General features: G+C 44.8%; 2 protein-coding genes across 10 annotated transcripts in view; one reads left to right on the top strand and one right to left on the bottom strand.

The window, feature by feature from the left end:
- KYAT3 (kynurenine aminotransferase 3) overlaps positions 1-10,120 on the bottom strand; it is a 68,720-nt gene extending 58,600 nt beyond the window's left edge. For 3 of the 4 annotated variants that reach the window (XM_043491041.1, XM_043491045.1, XM_043491047.1), the window contains exon 1: positions 9,711-10,120. In XM_043491041.1, the coding sequence (XP_043346976.1) occupies positions 9,711-9,729 (19 nt within the window). In that variant the 5' untranslated portion in view covers positions 9,730-10,120. Of the gene's footprint in view, positions 1-7,648; positions 8,422-9,710 lie in introns of all 4 variants that reach the window. The other variant, XM_043491042.1, reaches the window with a different exon arrangement.
- Positions 10,113-20,939, top strand: part of LRRC8B (leucine rich repeat containing 8 VRAC subunit B) — a 36,960-nt gene continuing 26,133 nt past the window's right edge. For 2 of the 6 annotated variants that reach the window (XM_043491040.1, XM_038414636.2), the window contains exon 1: positions 10,203-10,341. The gene's annotated coding sequence lies outside the window, so the exon portion shown is untranslated. Of the gene's footprint in view, positions 10,342-10,656; positions 10,731-20,939 lie in introns of those variants that run through there. The other 4 variants (XM_038414635.2, XM_038414640.2, XM_038414639.2 and 1 more) reach the window with 4 other exon arrangements.

Below are 20,939 nucleotides of genomic sequence, written 5' to 3'. Positions count from 1 at the left end.
AAACCAGGCCAGAAAAAACATTGCTACCAATAGCTTTGTCAGAGATGCATGTGGTGATCATCAGAAGAAGTTATCTAGCAGGCAAATTCTTCATTCAAGAGGACTGGCTCGGAGCTTGCCTATGGTGTGGGGGGTGCATATAAGGTAACACACAGTATGCAAGCCACACCAATATCATGCAAATGAAACACCTGTTCCACCTTTTAATTTGCATCCTGTATACACACAGTGGTGGCTTTACTGCCTGCCAAGCATGTGGCGTTGTCAGACAGTATCTCAGCCTGCATCCTAGGATTTATTTTTTTCCCTGTGAATTGTAGGATGCAAAGCAGAAGCCAGGCGGGTTCAAAAAATGTTTTAAAACCCCACTTTCTTTTCCCAACGCTTCCTTTCTGTGTGGACTAGAACCCTTTTTGAATTGCTGTTGTTGGCCATCATGGACCCAACAGTGCTCCACGCCACTATGCTAGCAAATGTGAATAGGCAAAGGCTACTTGGGCTGTATTTGAGCACTCAAACTTTCAGCTTTGGTCTTCGCCCATTGCACTCAGCAGATGATATGGCAACAGCTCCTCCAGCATCAGGAGTAGATTCAGCAGCAAAGGAAGTGCGATGAGGACAATGAAAAAGAGGGACACAGAGCAGTTGATGCTAGAGGATTGGTTCCTAGAGCAGCTGGGAAAGGATTGTTCTGCAGACCTAGGATGACGAGAGAATTTCAAGATGGGGAAGGCAACCTTATTTGAGAGATGTTCTGACCTAGCCCTGGAGCAGCAGTAGAAGGGCACCAGCATGCAATGCCCTATACCCATGGAGAAGTGGGTCACAACTGCCATCTGGAAGCTGGGCATCCTCAAATGCTACTGGTCCATAGCCAACCAGATTGGCATGGGGAGATCAGCTGCTGGGCCGCTGTCATGCAGGTGTGTCATACATGGAAAAGGTACTGTTGCACGGGGTTATAAAGCTTGGTAATGCTCAGGAGATTATTGGTGGCTTTGCAATTGATGGGACCCATGTGCCCCCTCCCCACACACAAACACACCAGGGTGCAGATGGAAAGTGTTATTCCTCCATGGTGCTTGAAGGACTGTTTGACCACCATGGCAGGTTTCCGGGCAGAAATGTAGGGTGGTCTGGAAGGGTCCAGGATACTGGGAACTTAGCTCTATTTACATTAATGGAGAAATGGACTGTTTACCCATAGGGTCACTATGGACATTAAAGATGTGGAGGTTGTTCCAGTGATCTTGGGAGACCTGGCTTATCTTTTTGTTCCTGCTATTGAAGCCCACTGACAGACACCTTGGAGAGAAGGAATGACCCGGTAGTTACAGAATGATAGTGGAGAGTCCATTTGTCATTTGATAGTGGAGAGTACATTTGTCATTTGAAAAGAAGGTGGCTCTTTTTGCAAAATAGATTGGAAGCAGCAGAAAAAACATTACAAGCATTAAATCAAAATATTGTGTTTTGCATTAAATCAACATTCTGTGTAAAGGAAAAAGCCTTAATGATGGGTGGGAGGCTGAGCTGCAGAGACTTTGCTCAGTGGTTTGAGCAGCCAGCAAGGCAATCCGTAGAAAACAGAAACAGACGGGTCGATGTTTTCAGGGATCCCTATTGTTCTTATTTTGTCACAGGCAAGTATATGCTTTGCCTCTGCTTATTCTTGTTCATGGGACTTCTGGGGTTGCGTGGCATGGCTTGAAGTAAGCAGGAATGTTGGAAGGCTCAAAACAACTGGGCTTCCAGCTGCAACTGTTCTCTGTGCCAGATGTTGGCTCTGTGAAGAGAATGGCCTCTGAGAGCATTATTGGGGAGGGGCGGGGGGAGTGTACAGCAGAAGTATTATCCAGGAGTTCAAGAACATGTCTGGTTCCCAGTTTACAGGACTGAAGTGCCTGCCCCCCAATAGCAACATGCATTGAAACAGCATCTTGCCTTAGTATTGCATCCATGAGTTGCCTCTGCATCTCCCTGCCTTTTTTCATACTTTATTTGGCCATTGTGATGCTTTCCCTGGCATCTGCCACTCTGTCCTTGGCCACCGCCAGTCTCTGGGGAGATCTCCCCATCTTATTCCTTCTTTGTCCTCAAATACTGCCTCCCTCTCTCCACTATTTTAGTTTTTCTTTGGGACTCTACAGTGAGGTCTGAAAACATTTAATTCTGAGTTTTCCATTTTCACCCCCTGAGATTGGCCAGCCACTTAGTTGTTGATAGAAGCATTGTCTTTGAGGTGTAGCCATTGCAGGTGCCGTGGCTGTGGGAATATGAAAAAAACACAGTTGCTTATTTTGCACATAGATACACACATCTGTAAGATTCTTCCCAGTCTTGGTGGAACCTCAAAGGTGGTAAGTGGTCTGTGTTTCAGGAGGTACTGGGTGCACTGTGATTTTTGTCTGGCCTTACTGTTGTGCTTTGGAACTGGGGTGGCAGTGGTGGGAATTATGTTCCTTGTCTGGCTCTGCAGTTTTGTTGTGCCTTGGTAGTGCTTATACAGTGTCAGAAGAGTTAATGGGGAGCATCTGGGGGGGAGCTGGATAGTAATCCACTCTACATTCCCTTTTAGACTGTCATGACTTTCAGTGACATTATACTGAGGTGGGAGACGAGGAGGCAGAGAATGGCCTTATTCAAAAAGGTGAATAAGGCAGACCAGCAAGATACACTGTGAAGTAATTCACAAAGATGTTCCCCCCCAGAAGCACTGCGGGAGTGGATGGGAGTTGCAAGCTATACTGGAGGAAATGACCATACTGCTATCCCTCATCATGTCCAGACAAAAATTGGCAATTTCTTAGTCTAAAGTAAATCCATTTATTCATGTCTGAATATCGGTAAAATCATAACAGAATTTCAGAAGCCCTCACAATCCATCACTAACATTGAGCACTCAGAAGCTAACCTTTCTCAAGGTTATTGTTATCTCTACAGCTAATGTGACCAGTGCACATAAGTTTGCATCTGTTGATTCTGACATAGGAGTCTCCAGTAATATTTCTAAAATAGGCATTTGTCTTTATTATTCATCAGGAGGTATGCAAGAGTCTTTACCAGCACCACATCTCAAAAGCTTCAATTTTCTTCTTTTCAGCAGCATTAACTTCCCAGGCTTCATACCCAGAAATCACTATGGAAAAAATTAGGCTGTTCACCAATCACACCTTCATACATTTCAAGATGCCATAGTTTTTCCACACTTTCTTAAGAGAGGCCATAGCTGAGCATGCCATCCCTAGTCGTCTTCTGATTTCTTTGGAATAACCTCCTTGGTTGGATATACTGTATATGATCCCAGATAATTACATTATTTTCTGCCTCTATATTTTGTCCATTGATCGTAATGTCCGCTTGCATCCTGTTTTTGTTTTGCATCAATGTACATGCATTTTGTTTTCACTGCATTCAGTAATAGTCCATTGTAGGAGGTTGGGGTTGTCCCTCCCTGACCATCTGGGAGGGAGGCCCCATCCCCTCACTATGGTGCCTCTGAGGTGGTCAAATTCAGGGGGAATTAGCTCAGGCAGCTCAAGCCCTCCAGCAGGGCCGAGAACCAAACAGGTAGGTAGCCCTAGCCCACAGTTGGGGCAGAGCTGCAAAAGAGTCTCAGAACCCCAGGCCCTCAGGCAGGGCGGGACCCCAACTGGTTAGGAAGCTCTGGCCTGCAGTCAGGGCAGAGCAGCAAAAAAGAGTCTAGGGGCCCTGGCCCTCAAGCAAGACAGGGCACCAAACAGTTAGGGCTTCGGTGCTGTAATGACTCAAGGTCCAGCAGGTGGGAGATGTTCTTCTCCTCTGGCAGCTCTGGCCCAACTGAGCTCAAGGGCCCGCCCTTTATAATTCCAGTTCCCGTCCCACCCTTCTGTTTCCACCCATCAGGGGGTGGATGAGGGAGGCCACGCCCCCTCGGTACATCCATATTCCTTACTAACTGTTTTAGAGCCTTCCACATTCATTGCATTGCAACGCTGGTTGTAGAAAAGAGCATCATGTCATCAGACTTAGATTTTCCTTTTTCTCCCCTGCAGACATGGAGAAAGCGTAGAGAAAAATAGATAGGTTCTGCAATAATTGTCAGTTCTTTTCCTGTAAGAATGCGTGTTATAGGCATTTATACCTGAGCAGGGAGCAATAGTTTTTGTATCTTTATGATCATACAATGTCCATATGTGTATGTGACGGGGCGAGTTAGTCTGCTGCAGGGCTTCCCAGAGGGCTACAGAGAGATCATCATCTGGGGAAGGGCAGGTGCTTGCTCCGGGGAGGTAGGGAGAGCTCCTGATGGGCTGCCAGGACTTACAGGCTCGAGGCCCTGGGAAGAGGGCAAAGGAGCTGAAGCCAAAGGCAGGAGCAGAAGGAACTGAGGCTGTGGGAAAGTGGTCGAGGGAATAGAGACAGTGAGCTGGAAGGAAGAGGCAGCAGGACGCTGTTTGCAGGGTCCCTGGGCCAGGGCTCAGAGTAGTTGGTGGGCCTGGGTGGGCCCCTCGTTCCCCACTAGCTGCTGAAAGAGTGGACTGCCAAGCTGGTGCGAGGAGTATCTGGACTCTTGTTGGAGGAGTCACCCGGAAGTGGGGAAAACTGGATGGTGACACGGCCAGAGGCCTATGCCACAAAGGCACGAGGGACAGGATAGGGGCTGCAGCTGCATCATGTTACCGGCTGCCATTTAGAGATGGTGAATGGCGGTTGAGAAGGGGGTTCACTGGACAGGAGAGATCAGGAGAGAGGAAAGGAAAATAGGTAGATGGGCATGTGTCCTTTGTTGTGTGGGCTTGAAAATGGTTGATGGTCAGGTTTTTAGCATGTGACAGAGGCCAATTGCCTGGGCAGGGGGACTGTCACCTTGGAAATGTGTTTCGGGGACAGAACAGACAGTGTGGGCCGTAGGAGGGAGGGAGGTAGGGGCTAGAGACTCAGGATCTTATGCCTAAAATGGCTGCATCATCTGGAACAGAAGCTAGCATGGCAGGTATCAGGTTGTCTTTCAACCTGGCTGGCAACCGGGTCCTGAGTCCCAAAGAGAACCCAGTTCTCATGGGACAGCTGCTTATTGGCCTTTTCATCATCCAGTCATTCTTGTTGGTTGTCCTTGGGGAAGAGGGGAGGAGTGGACAGCAGCATCCACAACCTTTCTGGGTTGGATGGTGTGTAGTTGTGCAATATCCTGTCCAGTTCCTCACAAAATGAACAGGTCACATGTCTACAGCTGGAATTTTTTTCCTTTCATCCCCAGTTTAAATACAGGTCCTCTTGATTTGCTTGTTCTTTATCCAGCACTGGTCGGCATCCCAAACATGGGCCTCTGCTTTGCAATGTCTACAAACAGAACTTTATTCCTGTGGCTTCCACATGAACTTTCTACACTGATACTTCACCCCAGATGGTGATGAGATCCAAGGTCTCAACACAGGTCTAAATGGTGAGCATGTTGTGAGCCTTATGGACTAGTATTTCCTCAATGCTAAAACACTCCAATCCAGGAGGAAATGGGTAAAAGCTGGCCCTGCACCAGCTTTTAAACAGGGAAGGGGACATTATGGTAGGGGAGGGCACAAAAGTAAACAGATAGGTCAGTAATCCAGTTTAAACCCACCACATAGACTAGCCATCAAATTGCAGATAGTTGCTGCAACTCTGCACAGTTAATAAGGGAATGGGGAGCGGAGCCACATATTGATCTCTCCGGCACTGTGGAGAAAGCTCAGTTAGCAACAGTTTGCAATAGGTTCAGAGAACCAGCAACCTGAGCAGTGGATGGCTTTTCTCCAAAACAGAGGTTCTCAAACTGTGGACTGCGAACTCCATTCAGGTGGTCTGCAGATAGTTCCCTCTAAGGTGCGCACCTGGACAGCTGCACACAAGAGAATGAAGGGCCACCCACCTAATTAGTGAAGCCGCACAGGCATGGCTCCACTAATTAGGTGCCTGGACTCTGGAGAAGACACACATATAAGGTGAGGTGGTGGCCTTGGGGGAAGAGGGAGTAGATGGGAGGGGGCAATGGGGTGAGAAGAGAAGCTGGAGGGGAATTTGGGACACGCAGGACTGCGGCGGCTAGAGAAAGAGGCGACTTTCCCCAGCTCCAGGGCTGTGGCTGCCAGGGAGAGATGGCCCTCCTTATCAGCTTCAGGTCTGTGGCTGCTGTGGTGGGGCAGATACCTCACTCCTTCCCAGCTCCAGCTCGGGGGCTGCTGCGGCAGGGGAGAGAGGGAAAGACCCCCCTCCTTCCCAGCCCCAGCTTAGTGGTTGCTGTAGCAGGGGAGAGAGGGAGAGACCCCCCGCTCCTTCCCCACCACGGCAGGGGAGAGAAGGCACATCCATCACATTAAAAAGGTAAGCTACTGATATTAAAATATGAGTCATGTGCTTTTATCTGTAGAACAAAAACAGTTTATTATTATTAAAAAAAATTATATAGCACTTTTATCCAAAGTGCTTTACAATAGTTAGCTAATGGTACAAACAACATTTGGAAAGATCATTAAGTGGTCCACCAAAACCCTTAGTAATTTTCAAGTGGTCCACAAAAAAAAAAAAGTGTGAGAACCACTGCTCTAATGCATATTGGGACACTTATGTATGTCATAGCTCCTGTCTTTTTTTATGTCCCCAGCGTTCTCAGAAATGTGAAACTGAAGGGATCAGGGTGGATGTTTGTCTCACATTGGTCACACAGAGTATAATATTTGAAATTGATGTTGCTTACCAGAATTCGGGCAGATTTGTAACTACTTTCATAGTGTCGAAACACCAATCTAGAAAAAACTTTGTCTGATGGCATGGCTTATGAAAAGTGAACTCTGAAACACTTTGGATTGTCATATGGTAGCCAGCTATCTCCAACGTATAGTATGTAGTGTGGAGAACTTTTATCAAGGCAGTGCTGCACTAGGAAGGTTGGGAGAAATTTATTTCAAGTATAACACCATTGCAACATGAAGTTATATGAACACAATGAATATGGTCTGTTAAATGTAAAACTATAGGTGCACAAATGAAGACATGTTGATTCTTTCAGTGGGTGGCTAACAAATTATTCCCACTGGACACCTTTAATCTTCATCTGTTTGTCTTTTCCAAGGTGTAATTGATGTGTTGAGTGGTCCCCCTATGCTATTCCTTCTGTTAAGTTAGTAACAGAACAGATAACTGCTAAACCTAGCAGGTTGATCCCTATCAGTTGTTAATGTGGCTGTTATGCAACTTCTGAGGTATCAGATTCAGTTTTATGACTTAATCTGATAAATTTCCTTTAATTTTTAGCACAACAGAATGTCTGTCAGAACTATTCCTAGTTTTGTAATTTAACAGGATATTAACTCATCTTCTTTTGGCTCTAATCCTGTTGCTGCCAATGAGACAATGTGGCAGATCCTGGATATAGTTCGAGCTTTAAAATTTAGCAGAATTAAAAAAATTATAGGATAAGAAGATATTTTATTTATTTTGTTTACAGGAGGGAAAATAGTTCTATTACAGCTGAATGGATTGAATCATATATCAGGAAAGCAAAGACATAACAGAGAATTTATCTTTCTGATGGAAATCAAGGTGCAATCAGCAAAGGAGATAGCAATGTCATGAGCCAAAAGGCAACTGCTTTTTAAAGGAGAAATTTGCCAGCCTGCTATCTAGTGCTTACCAGGCATTAAGAGGAGTTCTGAGTTCAGTAACTGGAGACAATTCCATTCAGTCTTCTTTGTTGACCTGGCAGTAATCACTTAAATGAATTCAGAGTAATGCTAATCAAAGTCCATCCCCTGCAGGTTAAAGGGATACTATGGATTTAAAACAACAGTAACTTTGTAAACATTTTTTTCCTAGGTTACTAATAACATTTTATATTATTAAAATAATAATTTTTAAAAAAATACATTTCATTGTTTATGTTTGTTTACATTGTGTATTTCTCTCAGCTTGGACAATGAAGTCAGTTTCACTTTTGTTTTGAGTCTGTTTCAGGCTCTCAGTTCTGTGATGTTTGGGTTGCAAGGTAGTGTGTATTTTTATAAATAACTCTTTTAGTTGAAACTAAAAACAAAATTCTCTTTTTAGGATTTGCATGTGCTCATTTTCACAAAATCTAGAGTTTGTGCCATTTGATTTATGCTGTTCTCTCGAGCTCTGAACAGAAAAGGAAAGTTTGGTGCCTTTTTGGAAAAAAAATATTTCTGAAAGTAGATCCACTTTCCTGGAAGCCAACCTGTTCGTTGGATAAATGGCTTTTTATAGTGGAATGGGTATAAAGAGTAATACTGTATTGTAAATTGAGTTTCAAATGAATCTCTGTTAGAAAGCTGCTAAGAATGAAAGCTGGGCATAAAAATTCTGCCAATAGATTGAGCTCTCTGTCTGAGTCACTAGAAGGGGGCTGGAGCATTCTTGTCCCAGATTATAAGAGCCAGATGCAAAAATCTAAGTAGGAATGAAAAAAATAATTTCAGTCTTTAATGGACAGAGGCAGAAGGAAAGTTGCTCTTTGCAATCATGTTTGAAAGGAAAGTTTATACTGCCAGTTATAGAAAGAGGAAGTGAAGAGGGAAATTCAAATAAATATGTATATATATTTAAAGAATTGTTCATATTAGTGAACCTTTTAATTTTATTCTAGGGTTCCCATTGGAATTTGAATTGGCATGGAAAAGCTATTTGAGAGGTCATATTACTGTGACTCAGAAATCATTTGTTTCTGCATGGACACAAAGGAAAATCCTTGCTGCAGTAGCCCATAGGATTGCTACTACCAGCTTTGATTTTGATGGGACACTTATGCTTGCAGGAAATGTAAAGATGTCAAATGTACTTTGAGTACATCTCCATTGTAACTCTCCAGAATGGCAACATTGTTATTATTTCTAATGCACAAATGTGCCAGGTGCTTCATAAGAAATACATACGAATAAATCAATGCATCATACTACATCATCACATCTTTGTGATGCAAAGATATTTTGCCCACAGAACACAGCAAGAAAGATAGCAATCCTAAGCATTAGAAAAGTTACCCATGGCAAATTATTTTGTCATCTGCAAGGAATAGATTATAGGGGATAATCCTACACTAGTCCCTGCAAAGGGGAGTTGGACTGGATCAGGAGTTGTCTTGGTATGGACTACATTTAATAGCAATATTATCTTTTCGACCACCTTCCCTCCCATTAATAAACACACACTATTCCTGTGGCAACATTCCTTTACCTGGAATAGGAATACTAGGTAAAACAAAAAGAAAAGGAGGACTTGTGGCACCTTAGAGACGAACACATTTATTTGCGCATAAGCTTTCGTGAGCTACAGCTCACTTCATCGGATGCTGTAGCTCACAAAAGCTTATGCTCAAATAAATGTGTTCGTCTCTAAGGTGCCACAAGTCCTCCTTTTCTTTTTGCGAATACAGACTAACACGGCTGCTACTCTGAAACCTGGGCAAAACGTGTATTTTTAGCTTCTTTAATGCAGTTTAGCAGCTGGAAATGAAAAGCCCGCGGTCTACGGACTATCAGCAAGTGCTGTGCAGAACACCAGTAAATCTAAAATCACCATTTGGGAACCTCTAGACTAGATGACCTAATGGGTCCCGTCCACCTGTCACTTCTCCGACTATATGAGAGTGCAAAGGCCAGCTCCTAGGAAGGCCACGGCCTCCAGTTCAGCCACGCACGGCTGAAGGCGGTGGGTGTGTCACCGCTGTGGCTAGCACGTACCTGGACTCTGTGACCACATGCGAACTTGCAGCGGTTTCTCACGTCGCCCGTCGTCTCCCCCGGCGCTGGCTCTTGCTCTCAAGCTCTCGCGAGCAGTCGCTGTCTCTGGTGCTAGGTGTCTGTAGGGTGCCCGGCCAGCACCCTGGGGCCCTTACCCTGACTGGGGCTTTGGGGGCTACCCTAAAAGCGATCCCCACTGCGGATGCCCGGGGGGCAGGGGCGGGGGGATGGGCCCGGCCCGGCTGCGGCAGAGGAGTGCAAGGGAGGGTTTGCTCCGCCGGGCACGCGGGCGCCCACCCTGCCCAGGGACCCCAGGCGAGCACAGCCGCCTCCCTCCTAGGCTGGGCCGGATCCCGGGGGGCGGGGAGGGAGCGTATCTCGCCGGCCAGGCCCGGGCGCCGCGGGAGGCCCCCGGCTCTCACAGGAAGCGGGGCGGGGGGGCGAGGTTCTGCGCCTTTGTCTCCGGACCCCCCCCCCCCGTCAGCGGTTCCGCCAGCCGGGCCCCCATTGGCGGAGGGGCGGTAACGTGACCAGCGAGGCGGGCGGAGCCTGAGGTGCCGGTTGGAGCCGGTCCCTCGCGGGGCGAGCGTGCGGCAGGGAGGCTGGGCCCTGGGGGACGCGGACCGGCCAGGTAAGCGCGGGGCGGCGGCCGCGGCAAACGCCTGGCTGCCCCCGATCGGCGGCCTGAGGCTGGGGGAGCCGAGCGGCACCGGGGCGGCTCGCCCGCCGGGAGCACCGGGGTGAGCTGCCCGCTCGGTGCCGGCGGCCTGCCTCCGCCCGCGGCGTGTGGCGCTGGGTGCCCCCGGGCATCTCCCATCGGAGGTGGGCTCCCGGGATCAGCCTCCTGCGTGTCTCTGGCCGGCCCTGGGTACGTTGCTGGGCCCCGGGCGGGGGCGGCAGTGGGTCTGGCTACCTGCCGCTCTTGGCTGCCCCCCTCCCCCAACGGGAGATCATCCTTCGGCGAGCAAAGGACCGTGGCGTGTGTGTGCAGCCTGTTCCTCCTGTGAACCTTGCCTGCAGGTGTGTGGTGTGGCGGGGGCCCAACCCAAAGCTTCGTTCCGCTTTACATAACTCAGCTGTCTTCGCCTGTCCTCTGGTGACCCAGTGGCCCGCAGGTTACCTCAGGGCTTGTTTTCTGCTCTCCCCAAAATACCGAGGAGAGCAAAGCCCGGATCCAGGTGTGAACTTAGGGTCTGATCCTCAAAAGAGAGGGGCTCAAAGCCCGGTTCTGAACATCCGATCAGTGGGAAAAGATCAGATCTGAAATTAGCAGGTCAGGCTTGTATTTTGAATGAATACTTCTGGGCTTCCTCCGGAGAAACAGTTCAACATAAACCAAAGAAACTTGGCTTCTTGTGCTTGCTGCTTTCCTCTCTAAAACCAAACACAGCTTCTCTTTTTATATTCCGAGCCATGGTGCTGAAATATCAAAATGCAGTGGTGGGATGAAACTTGATTAGGTGGTGCCTCTACCCTCTAGAGCAGGGGTGGCCAATCTGTGGCTCCAGAGCCACATGCGCCTCTTCAGAAGTTAATATGCGGCTCCTTGTCTAGGCACCGACTCCGGGGCTGGAGCTACAGGCACCAACTTTCCACTGTGCTCACTGCTCAACCCCTGGCTCTGCCACAGGCCCTGCCCCTACTCCACCCCTTCCCACCCCCTCCTCTGAGCCTGCCATGCCCTCGCTGCTCCCCTTCTCCCCCAGAGCCTCCTGCATGCCACAAAACAGCTGATTGGGAGGGAGGGGGAGGTGCTGATTGGCGGGATGCCAGTGGGAGGGATCACTGGGAACCGGGGGAGGGGGGGGAGGGAAGCTGATGGGTGCAGGGGTTGCTAACGTATTACTGTGGCTCTTTGGCAATGTACACTGGTAAATGCTGGCTCCGTCTCAGGTTCAGCTTGGCCACCCCTGCTCTAGAGCAAAGCTGATCCAGTCTCCTGAACAGAAATGGGGAACTTGAGTTCTACAATAAAATTAAAAAGTCAATTGCACTACAGTGATAAAACTGTCAAAATTGACTGCCCTATAGCTTAACCTACTTTTAAAACAGTGTAATTTAAACTGTCCTGATTATGGAAACTGTTTCAGAAATGAGAGCAGAAATTTTAATTTCTAGATGACTCTATAGCAGGGGTTCTCAAACTGGGGATCGGAACCTCTCAGGGGGTCACGAGGTTATTACATGGGGGGGGGTCACGAACTGTCAGCCTCCACCCCAAACCCCACTTTTCCTCCAGCATTTATAATGGTCTTAAGTATATAAAAATGTGTTTTTAATTTATAAGGTGGGGGGGGTCCCACTCAGAGGCTTGCTATGTGAAAGAGGTCATCAATACAAAAGTTTGAGAACCACCGCTCTATAGCAACAACTGAGGACACTGTGTCCTTTACACTTTCATGTGTGAGAGTACATATCCTGCTATGCCTCTGCTTTGCTTCTCTGTCCTTTCTTACTGAACTGGTAGGGTAAGGATCCTGCTTTCTGATGGCAGGATTCTTGCATATTTTAATATCCTGCCTGGTGTGCACACCCTCAAAGCAAACACAGCTGATATGTCTAATTTTAAGTATAATGGCCTTGTATGTTTGTTTAAATCTTTCAGAAAAAGGTAAAAGGAGGGGGAAGTAAAAGTAAACTGCAAATTCACCATATCCTCCAGTATTTAAGTACAAGCCTCAGGATATAAGTTGAAAGATGATCATGATTATTATGAGCACTGAGTATGTGTGTTGGGAAGAAATGTTTATGCACCATATATAATCTTTCCCAGCTGGTTATATGAGTTATGGGTGGAGCTTTGTCCCCCCCTCTCCCTTTATTTAAAATGTCAGGTACTAGTTGCTGCCGGAGGCATGGTACTAGTTTTAAATAGTGGTTCTTATATGTGATTTGTGGCAAATCCTAACTATTGATCATGTGTACAGTATAGCTTGCAAAGCAGTTTGGATCACATCCCATTGTACCTAGGTACTAAATTCTTGGTACAATCCATAACTTATGTTGGTATGTAGAATAACCTAATTTTACTGTATCTATTTTTGCTAATTTTGACTTAAAAACAGTTTCAAAGATGCTGGCCCCAGGAGCAGGACCAGATACCCCCCACCACACACACACGGATAAATTGAAATAACAATTCATAAAAAATTACACAAAAGAATCCCAGAGGCTGTACCCATAAGAAAGTCCCCATTCTGCACAAGCACCTTTTCCCTGATCGAGGTTGAGGCATGCTACCAGTGCAATGTGTGGGGATAGCTTGCCCTGCCTGTCTCTGGAGAACAGAGGTTTTACATGTCAAGCAGGCAATTTACATCAGCATTAAATTATATAATTTCTTAAATTTATGGCAATATGCAAATTAGGTAATTAAATATCTTATATCTTCATGAATGACATTTTATTTACCAAACTTGACAAATATGCGTGATCAGAAAACAAAAACAAACAAAGAAATCCACAAAACATTGGCAATGATATTTTTTGAGGCCTGTGAACATTATTGTAAATTAGATGGTACAACTGGATAATGTACTAGATTTTCCCGTCTGGTGTTCTAGATTTAAATCCTAATGGAGTCAAAAGTGAATACTAATGTAATATTAAAGTTTCATAATATTGAGATTTTCCCACAAAAAAACCTTTTGATTTAAGGTTGCCATACTCAGAAAATTATAGCTGTGGATGTTACCAGCAACATATTGTGTTTGAAAGAAGACCAGGCAGTCCATGCTTCTCAGTTTATCAAGACTTGAAAATAGTTTATGAACAAGCTAGCACCATACCTAATCTCTTTGCAGAATTCATTCTGGTAAATGCAATCTTAAATTAAGCAGAATCACATTGTGGGGAAATAATCTCAAATGGAATACTTTCCATCTTTTAATAACTATGAACTCAACTTTTAATCTTAGCAGTTTAATTTTAAAATTTTGAAAATTGTTATACAACCTGGACTGAATTTTCATTATTTTATGTGAATCCATAGAAGCGTATTAATTGCTCCATTTCTGAATTTGTGATATTACAAGGGCCTAATTCTGAACTCCTATACATGGAAGCAAGTCCTACATATTTCAATGCAAATCTCTGAGGGCATAATGCACTCTAAGACTGAAGAGGTTAAAGGAGGTCATGCTATCAAGGGAAGAGTCTTAAGAACCAGGGCACAAACCCCAAATTGGTGGTGAGTTCTATACTTAGTTTTCACCAACCAATTATCAACTGTAAATTCCTCAGACACTGTAACAGTCTTAACATGGAATCATGGACAGTCTCCTTGGGTACTCCAATCTGTCTTGCCTACCTTTGTGATAGATGATCCCTCACACCGTGTATGACAGCAATATTCAGATTACTCCCAGTCCTAAAGTACCAGTCACCCCAGGTCAATTGCACTTTAGATCTCACACCAAAGACAACACTTGTAGCCAATTCTGTAACACTATCTGTAGCTTTATTATATAGGAAAAGAAAAGTGAGAATTGTTTACAAGGCTAAAGCTGGCAAACCCATATAGCAGGGGTGGGCAAACTACGGCCCGTGGGCCACATCCGGCCCTTGAGCTTCCTTTGGGGAGTGAGGTCTGGGGCTTGCGTGGGCGGTGCCTTTGGACAGAGCAGCACACAGCAGAGCTGCCTGACTGCTCCTCCGCGTAGGGGCTGGAGTAGGGACATGCCACTGCTTCCGGGAGCCACTTGAGGTAAGCGCTGCCCAGAGCCTGATCCCCCTCCCGCCCTCGGAACCCCTCAGTCCCAGCCTGGAGCACCCTCCTACACCCCAAACCCTTCATCCCCAGCCCCACCCCAGAGCCTGCGCCCCCATGTGGAGCCCTCCCCCTCCCCCATGCACCCCCTGCCTGGAGCCCCCTCCCGCACCCTGACCTCCTCATTTCTAGCCCCACCTCGGAGCCCACACCCCCAGCCAGAGCCCTCACCCCCTCCTGCACCCCAACCCCAATTTCATGAGCATTCATGGCCCACCATACAATTTCTATACCCAGATGTGGCCCTCTGTCCAAAAAGTTTGCCCACCCCTGCCATATATACACAAATGAGTTCCAATCTTAAGTTTCAAAAAGTAATAGAAGTGTCTATAATAAGCAAGATCTATATGTCCTTGAGGCCTAACCCAGGCTAAGTACTTTTGCTTGTATCTAGTCATCCTTGCCCCCCCCCAGAGTCCAAGCAGCATAAAGTTACAGTTCATCCTTTTTAGGGGGGGTTTATTCCCTTCTCCCCCCCTTCTGCTTTGAAATGCAAACTCAGCTGATAGGATAAATTTTTAAAGGGTCAGGGCAAATAAACCCACTGCCAACGCAAACTGCCAACACTTTAAAACAAGTAACATACTTTCTTACAGGTTGTCCTGACTCTTCTGTGCTACCCTCCCAAGAGCCTCAAATTAAATTTAGGGATTCCCTTACTTGTCTCCCATAAAGGAGATCAAAGGGGGCAAACCCCGTAGATTCTTGCGTTACACTTCAATACGCAAATAACAAATAAGGGAGCAATGCATCCCAGTCATTCTCACCAGATACCATAGATCCTCAGCATGGGCTTCAATGTCCAATTGACTCTTTCTACCAGACCGTTAGTCTATGGATGATAGAGGGATGCCTGTTAAGAACAAAAAAATGGTCATACTGAGTCAGACCAATGATCCATCTAGCCCAGAATCCTGTTTTCCGACGGTGACCAGTGCCAGATGCTTCAGAAGGAGTGAACAGAACAGGGTAATCTATTGAGTGGTCCATCCAGTCCCAGCTTTTAGCATGCAGCAACTGTCAAGCATTTCATAAAGTCTAAACACATTCTTGTAATTCTGTTGCCTATTTTAACAATACAAACACACAGGTGAGCCAGAGGTTTACATCTATTTGTCAGTGGCCAATAGAGACATGGGAACCTTGGCACGAGCTGGCACCTGGTCTACCAGCATCACACACACCCATCAATAAGGAATCTGATGATACTAATATAACGTGGAGGCAGCTGTTTTTATTAACTTTTTGTAGTTTTAATTTAGATAGTAAATCGTGCCTATAAAACATTTGACTCACTCAGATGACATTAGAGAGATGGTTTCCTTTTTTTGAAAGATGCAGCACATTTCAATTTTGTATCCAAAACCAATATTGTGTCACCAACCATAATAAAGTGATACCAGTTTTTTAAAAAATCCCTTAATCATGTTAAATTATAAGCTTTCTATAACTTAAAGTAATTCTAGTTCTAGTATACAGTTTGACAACGTGTATCTTCCCATTAGCCCAGGAATTGTATTGACAAATATTATAGTTTAGTCATTTAATACTGTAATTTTTTAGGAAAATATTGCTCTTTGAAATACAATGATTATGCTATTGGTACTATAAAATCTATAAATAAAAATTTTAAATTAAGTCTATCCTGTGAAGAACAACAAATCTGAAAAGTTAAATGCTATATATGAACTGAAATATATTTGTGGAGGGGTGAATTTGGGAACTGAATTGGAATTGTCATATCTGAGTCTCCAGCCAGTGGTTTTATGTTGATCAAAAGCGTGACAATTTATGATTTCCAATCTGCAAGAAATGGAGGAGAGTGAAACTAATTCCTGTATTGCTTTGCTTGTGGATTAGCATCATGTGAAAACTGAATAAATGTTAGACATCTTGTTTAAATATTAACATTGTAGTGACGCTGACTCCAGTTCAGCAAAGTACTAAAGCATGTGCTTAACTAAAGTGGGATGGGATCACTGATATGCTCATGTACCTTGCTGAATTGGAGCAATGGTGTCTACGTGGCGAGCCTTTCAGCCTCGACAGAGTCGGGCTTGCACTACAACGCTAAAAATAGCTTTGTACCTAGTGTGGTTTGGGCTGGAACTCGGGCTCTGAAGCCTGGAGAAGGGGGACTGCTTCAGAGCCTGATCTCCAGCCCAAATTGCAACTTCAGAGCATTGTCTACATAACTATTTTTAGCATGATAGTGCAAGCCCCCCACACCTGAGTCGGTCGACCTGGACTGAGAGGATCGCTGATGCAGGCTGTGTAGATGGACCAAACAGAGTGCACTCTGTCTCACACCAACAATCTAAAAGTTCACAGGTAAGGACCTCAAGTATTGTATTTGCTGAAGTTCTTAATTGACATCAATATTAGTAAGCTTATTATACTTGATTCAGAGTTCGTAGTATTTAGATGAAAATTTATAGTGGTGTTTCAAAGGCAACCTACAGAGAAGTGATTTGTTCCTGTAATATTGCTAACTGAAAAAGCTGATATTGAATCTTAAAAGTAAAAGATTTTTGTCAATCTTAAGCTACTTTTTAAGGTGACTTGAGTAGCGCTCTTGGAAAGAACTTAATGCATTATATTTTGCTCCCCATATTATGTAATGTATAACTCGACCTTGATGGCAGTATAAAAAGTACATGTGTACACAGATATTGAGTCATGTTTTGCATTCACCTTGTGCAACTCAGTGAGATTACTCCAGGTCTTCAGTGCAGCATTTGGCTTTTTGTGTTTGCGCTCCGTTGGAAGACATAAAATTGCTAGTAGTTGCATTAAGAGATGACGGTTTTCTCTGTCTGTGTGTGTGTGTGTGTGTGTGTGTGTGTGTGTGTGTGTGTGTGTGTGTGTGTGTGTGTGTAACAAGATTTATAAAGGGTCACATTTAGGCAGTAACAATATAATGTGTGCTCTAAAGTGGAGGAGAGAAATTGAAGCACTTCATTTACAATTTTTTGGTGTAGTTGACCCTACAGTCCAGCAACAGCACAATATGCAGGATGTAACATGGATCCAAAGTGCACTGTGGAGGCAGCTGACCCATTATCTAAAGAATGGGAATCTCTCGTTACTTGGCCACCTCAGAAATGTAGTTTTCTCCTTCGCCCCCTCTCTACTTCACAAAAATTGGTTTTATGGCTTAATTTGATACACTTTCACTTTCAGTGATAGTAAGGTAGACTTCAGGTTTTTGCATAACATTTATAAGCATAGTACCCAAGACTTTACAAGATATGTGGACACACAATAGACATGTTGTCAATTCTGTACCACCACATCAATTTGTACCACTATATCACTTTGTAATTACACATCCAAAATTAGTTTAATCTTACTAGGCTGACTTTGAATCACAGCTGAGTCTTTTTTTAGAACCAGAAATATTTCATCTTGTTCAATAAGATGCACTAACCACCAAGAACAACTTAGTCAGCTAAAATAAATCAGCTTTCCAATGACAGGGCTAGAGTGATAATATATTCTGTTCTGTAGGGTTGCACCTATACTTACGCTTCTACAGATTCTGTTACAATGTAGGACTCGGAAATAATAAACTCTGAATCTCCTTTCTTCCCTTTTGGAAAAGCTGTTTTTAGAGGACAGCTCGCTTACTTATCATTTCAGCAGTCACTGGGGGAGAAATCGGTGATATCAAAACTAAGTTGCTGCATAATATTCATGTGCAGAGGTTTCTCCCTATCTCCTCTCCTCCTCTCCCCCCCCTTTCTCCCCCCGCCTTTGGTTATGGATTTGCAAAATAGACCCAGTAGCTCGGTACTAAGGAGACAGATGGGGCTGGATTTTAGCCCTAAATGCTGTAGGATTCAGTTCTTTATCATTGTAGCTTGGCTTGCCAAGTAGTAGTAGCACACCTTGTTTGTTTCTTAAATACAGATTAATTTTGAATTATTTATTGTATCCTTATGTTCTTCTGTCTAAATGGTTCCCTGTGAAATATTTGTGCATTAAGGATGCATCACTTCCCTGGCTATATTTGATATCAGCATTAACTAGATTATACGATGGGATGGTGGCAGCAGTGGTTAATGTTTTTTCATTATATGATCCTGATAAAATATTATTCTGCTGTCTGAAAGTAGGAGAAATATCCATGGACTTTTTTTATCTGTATTATTTTCCCTTGGAGCAAATCTTGCAGAACCCAAAACCCCATAAAGTATAGCAATTAGCCCCTTCTCCAAAGTGTAAACTAAGTTAGTGCATGTACCGCTGGAAGACATAGAAGGGGACAGCTAATAAGGAGACTGGGAAGGGGTCTGTACCACAGAGGCGCCATCTTCTGGTTGGGTGAAAGCATGACAGATGCTTTTCTGTCTTGCACCATCTGATGATAGCCACTCCAGCACTGCAGTGGTCTGTCCTCTCTGTGATTCAACCCTCCATTTGGGTGCACAAGTTGTGTCCACCCCTTCTGGGGTATGTGAAAAGTCCAGCAAATGCTACTTCCACTGCCCAGCAAGGGACTTCAGGCTTCACCTAGCCAAAGTCCCAGACTCAGGACCCTCTGGGTTATGGAGTCTTTCTCATCCTGAGTCTAGTCTCCGGGATAGGCTTTTTGCCATCAGCCCCATTAAGAGGCTGGTTGGGGAACTCAGGACCACCCTCTGCACCAGGTTCTGATCCAGGACCCCAAGGTAGGCAGCTGAGTCCTGCACCCTGGAGTGCTGTGCGGCTGCCTCCTTGGATCACTTCCAACCAGCCTCCCAACACAAGAGGGAACAACAAAGCCATGTAAACAAGATAAATCAAAGAATAAGTCTCCCACCTTGCAGAGTCCTTTTCCCTGAGCAAGTCAGACCATCAATAGTAAGGGGCTTCCTACAGTGCTCCTTTTGCAGAGCTTCAGGTTATAGTTCTGCTTACCTCCATAGGCTGCCTGTAAGTAGAAGGGGAACAGAGTAGCTCACGGTCCTCCGCAGCCTGTGCATGCTTTGCAGGTGTGGCTTGTACACCCCACCTCAGAGATCCATACAAGGTTTCAATCAGGAAGCAATTCCTCTAGCGCTCTTCGGTAGTTTGGGTTGTCGGAATAACCAAAGCAAGGCTCCGAACTGAATAGTCCACCAATGTTAGTATTTTACAGCTCAGCATCCATAAGGCTGCAGCAAGAGAAACTGAAATGGGACATTGCCCCAATTCACTGGGTAGAAAACAGCTCCAGCAAATTCTATATATTAGGTACTTGACTATCTTTGTAGTCTTTCCACCTCTCAATCCTTGTCTTTGTCATCATGCTTTCTCCAGTATGCCATTGTCAAACATGCTCACCAATGGCTCTGACCATATAGTCAGCTTGGGGCAGACAGCCCTGCAGAGTGGATTAAAAATCAACAATGTTTTATTTTAAAAAAAAAAAAAAGATTTTTTTAAAATTTAAATACATTTTTCTTTTAAAAAATATAAACCTACTTAAAAGTATGACAAGTTATGTTAAGACCTTAACTTACTATAGAGTAATTGTTTAAATAAAAATAAAATACACACAGACAGATTTCAAAATGGAAGTATTAGGATGGAAGTCCAAGTCCATGATGTGGCTGATAAAATCCAGGAAACACAACTTCATTAGTTTGGATGCAAGCAGAGGATTAATGAAGGGGATATGTTGAAGATAGCTTGGCAGAAGAGGGTGCTAGAAAAGAGAAAGCGAGGAAGCAGTGAATAGATTGCATCAAACAAGATAAGCAGGTGGACCTTACTGCCACCTCAGATGGACAAAGATGGTGGATGCTTACACAATGATCTGACCTCAGTTGAGGGGATAAGGAGAAGAAGAAAGATTTAAATTTAAAAAAACATTCCAGCAGTACATTTGCTGCTGAAGTTCTGAAGAACATCACATCACTGAACTGGAGGAAGTCACTGGGTAAGCACCTTAAACTGAATTTTTGAAGTGTTAAACCAGCCTTAACAGCAGTAGCCTCTTCTGCAGGTGCACGGAGAATATTTTCTTCATTTAAATGTATTCAGCTAATTCAGGTTAATGATTTAGAACATAAGAACGGCCATAATGGGTCAGACCAGTGGTCCATCCAGCCCAGTATCCTGTCTTCCGACAGTGGCCAGTGCCAAGTGCTTCAGAGGGAATGAACAGAACGGGTAATGATCAAGTGATCCATCCCCTGTCGCTCATTCCCAACTTCTTGCAAACAGAGGCTAGGGACACTTCCGAGCCTGGTTTTGCATCCCTGCCCATCTTGGCTAATAGCCATTTATGGACCTATCCTCCATGAACTTATCTAGTTCTTTTTTAACCTTGTTATAGTCTTGACCTTCACAAGATCCTCTGGCAAAGAATTCCACAGGTTCACTGTGCGTTGTGTGAAGAAATAGTTCTCTTTGTTTGTTTTTACACCTGTTGCCTATTGATTTCATTTGGTGACTCTAGTTCTTGTGTTATGAGAAGTACTAAATAACACTTC

The sequence above is a fragment of the Dermochelys coriacea genome, chromosome 8 (genome assembly GCF_009764565.3).
Source record: "Dermochelys coriacea isolate rDerCor1 chromosome 8, rDerCor1.pri.v4, whole genome shotgun sequence".
Classification (NCBI taxonomy): Eukaryota; Metazoa; Chordata; order Testudines; family Dermochelyidae; genus Dermochelys; species Dermochelys coriacea.
The sequence above is the reverse complement of the archived record's forward strand: the minus strand, read 5'-3'. Positions and strand labels throughout refer to the sequence as shown.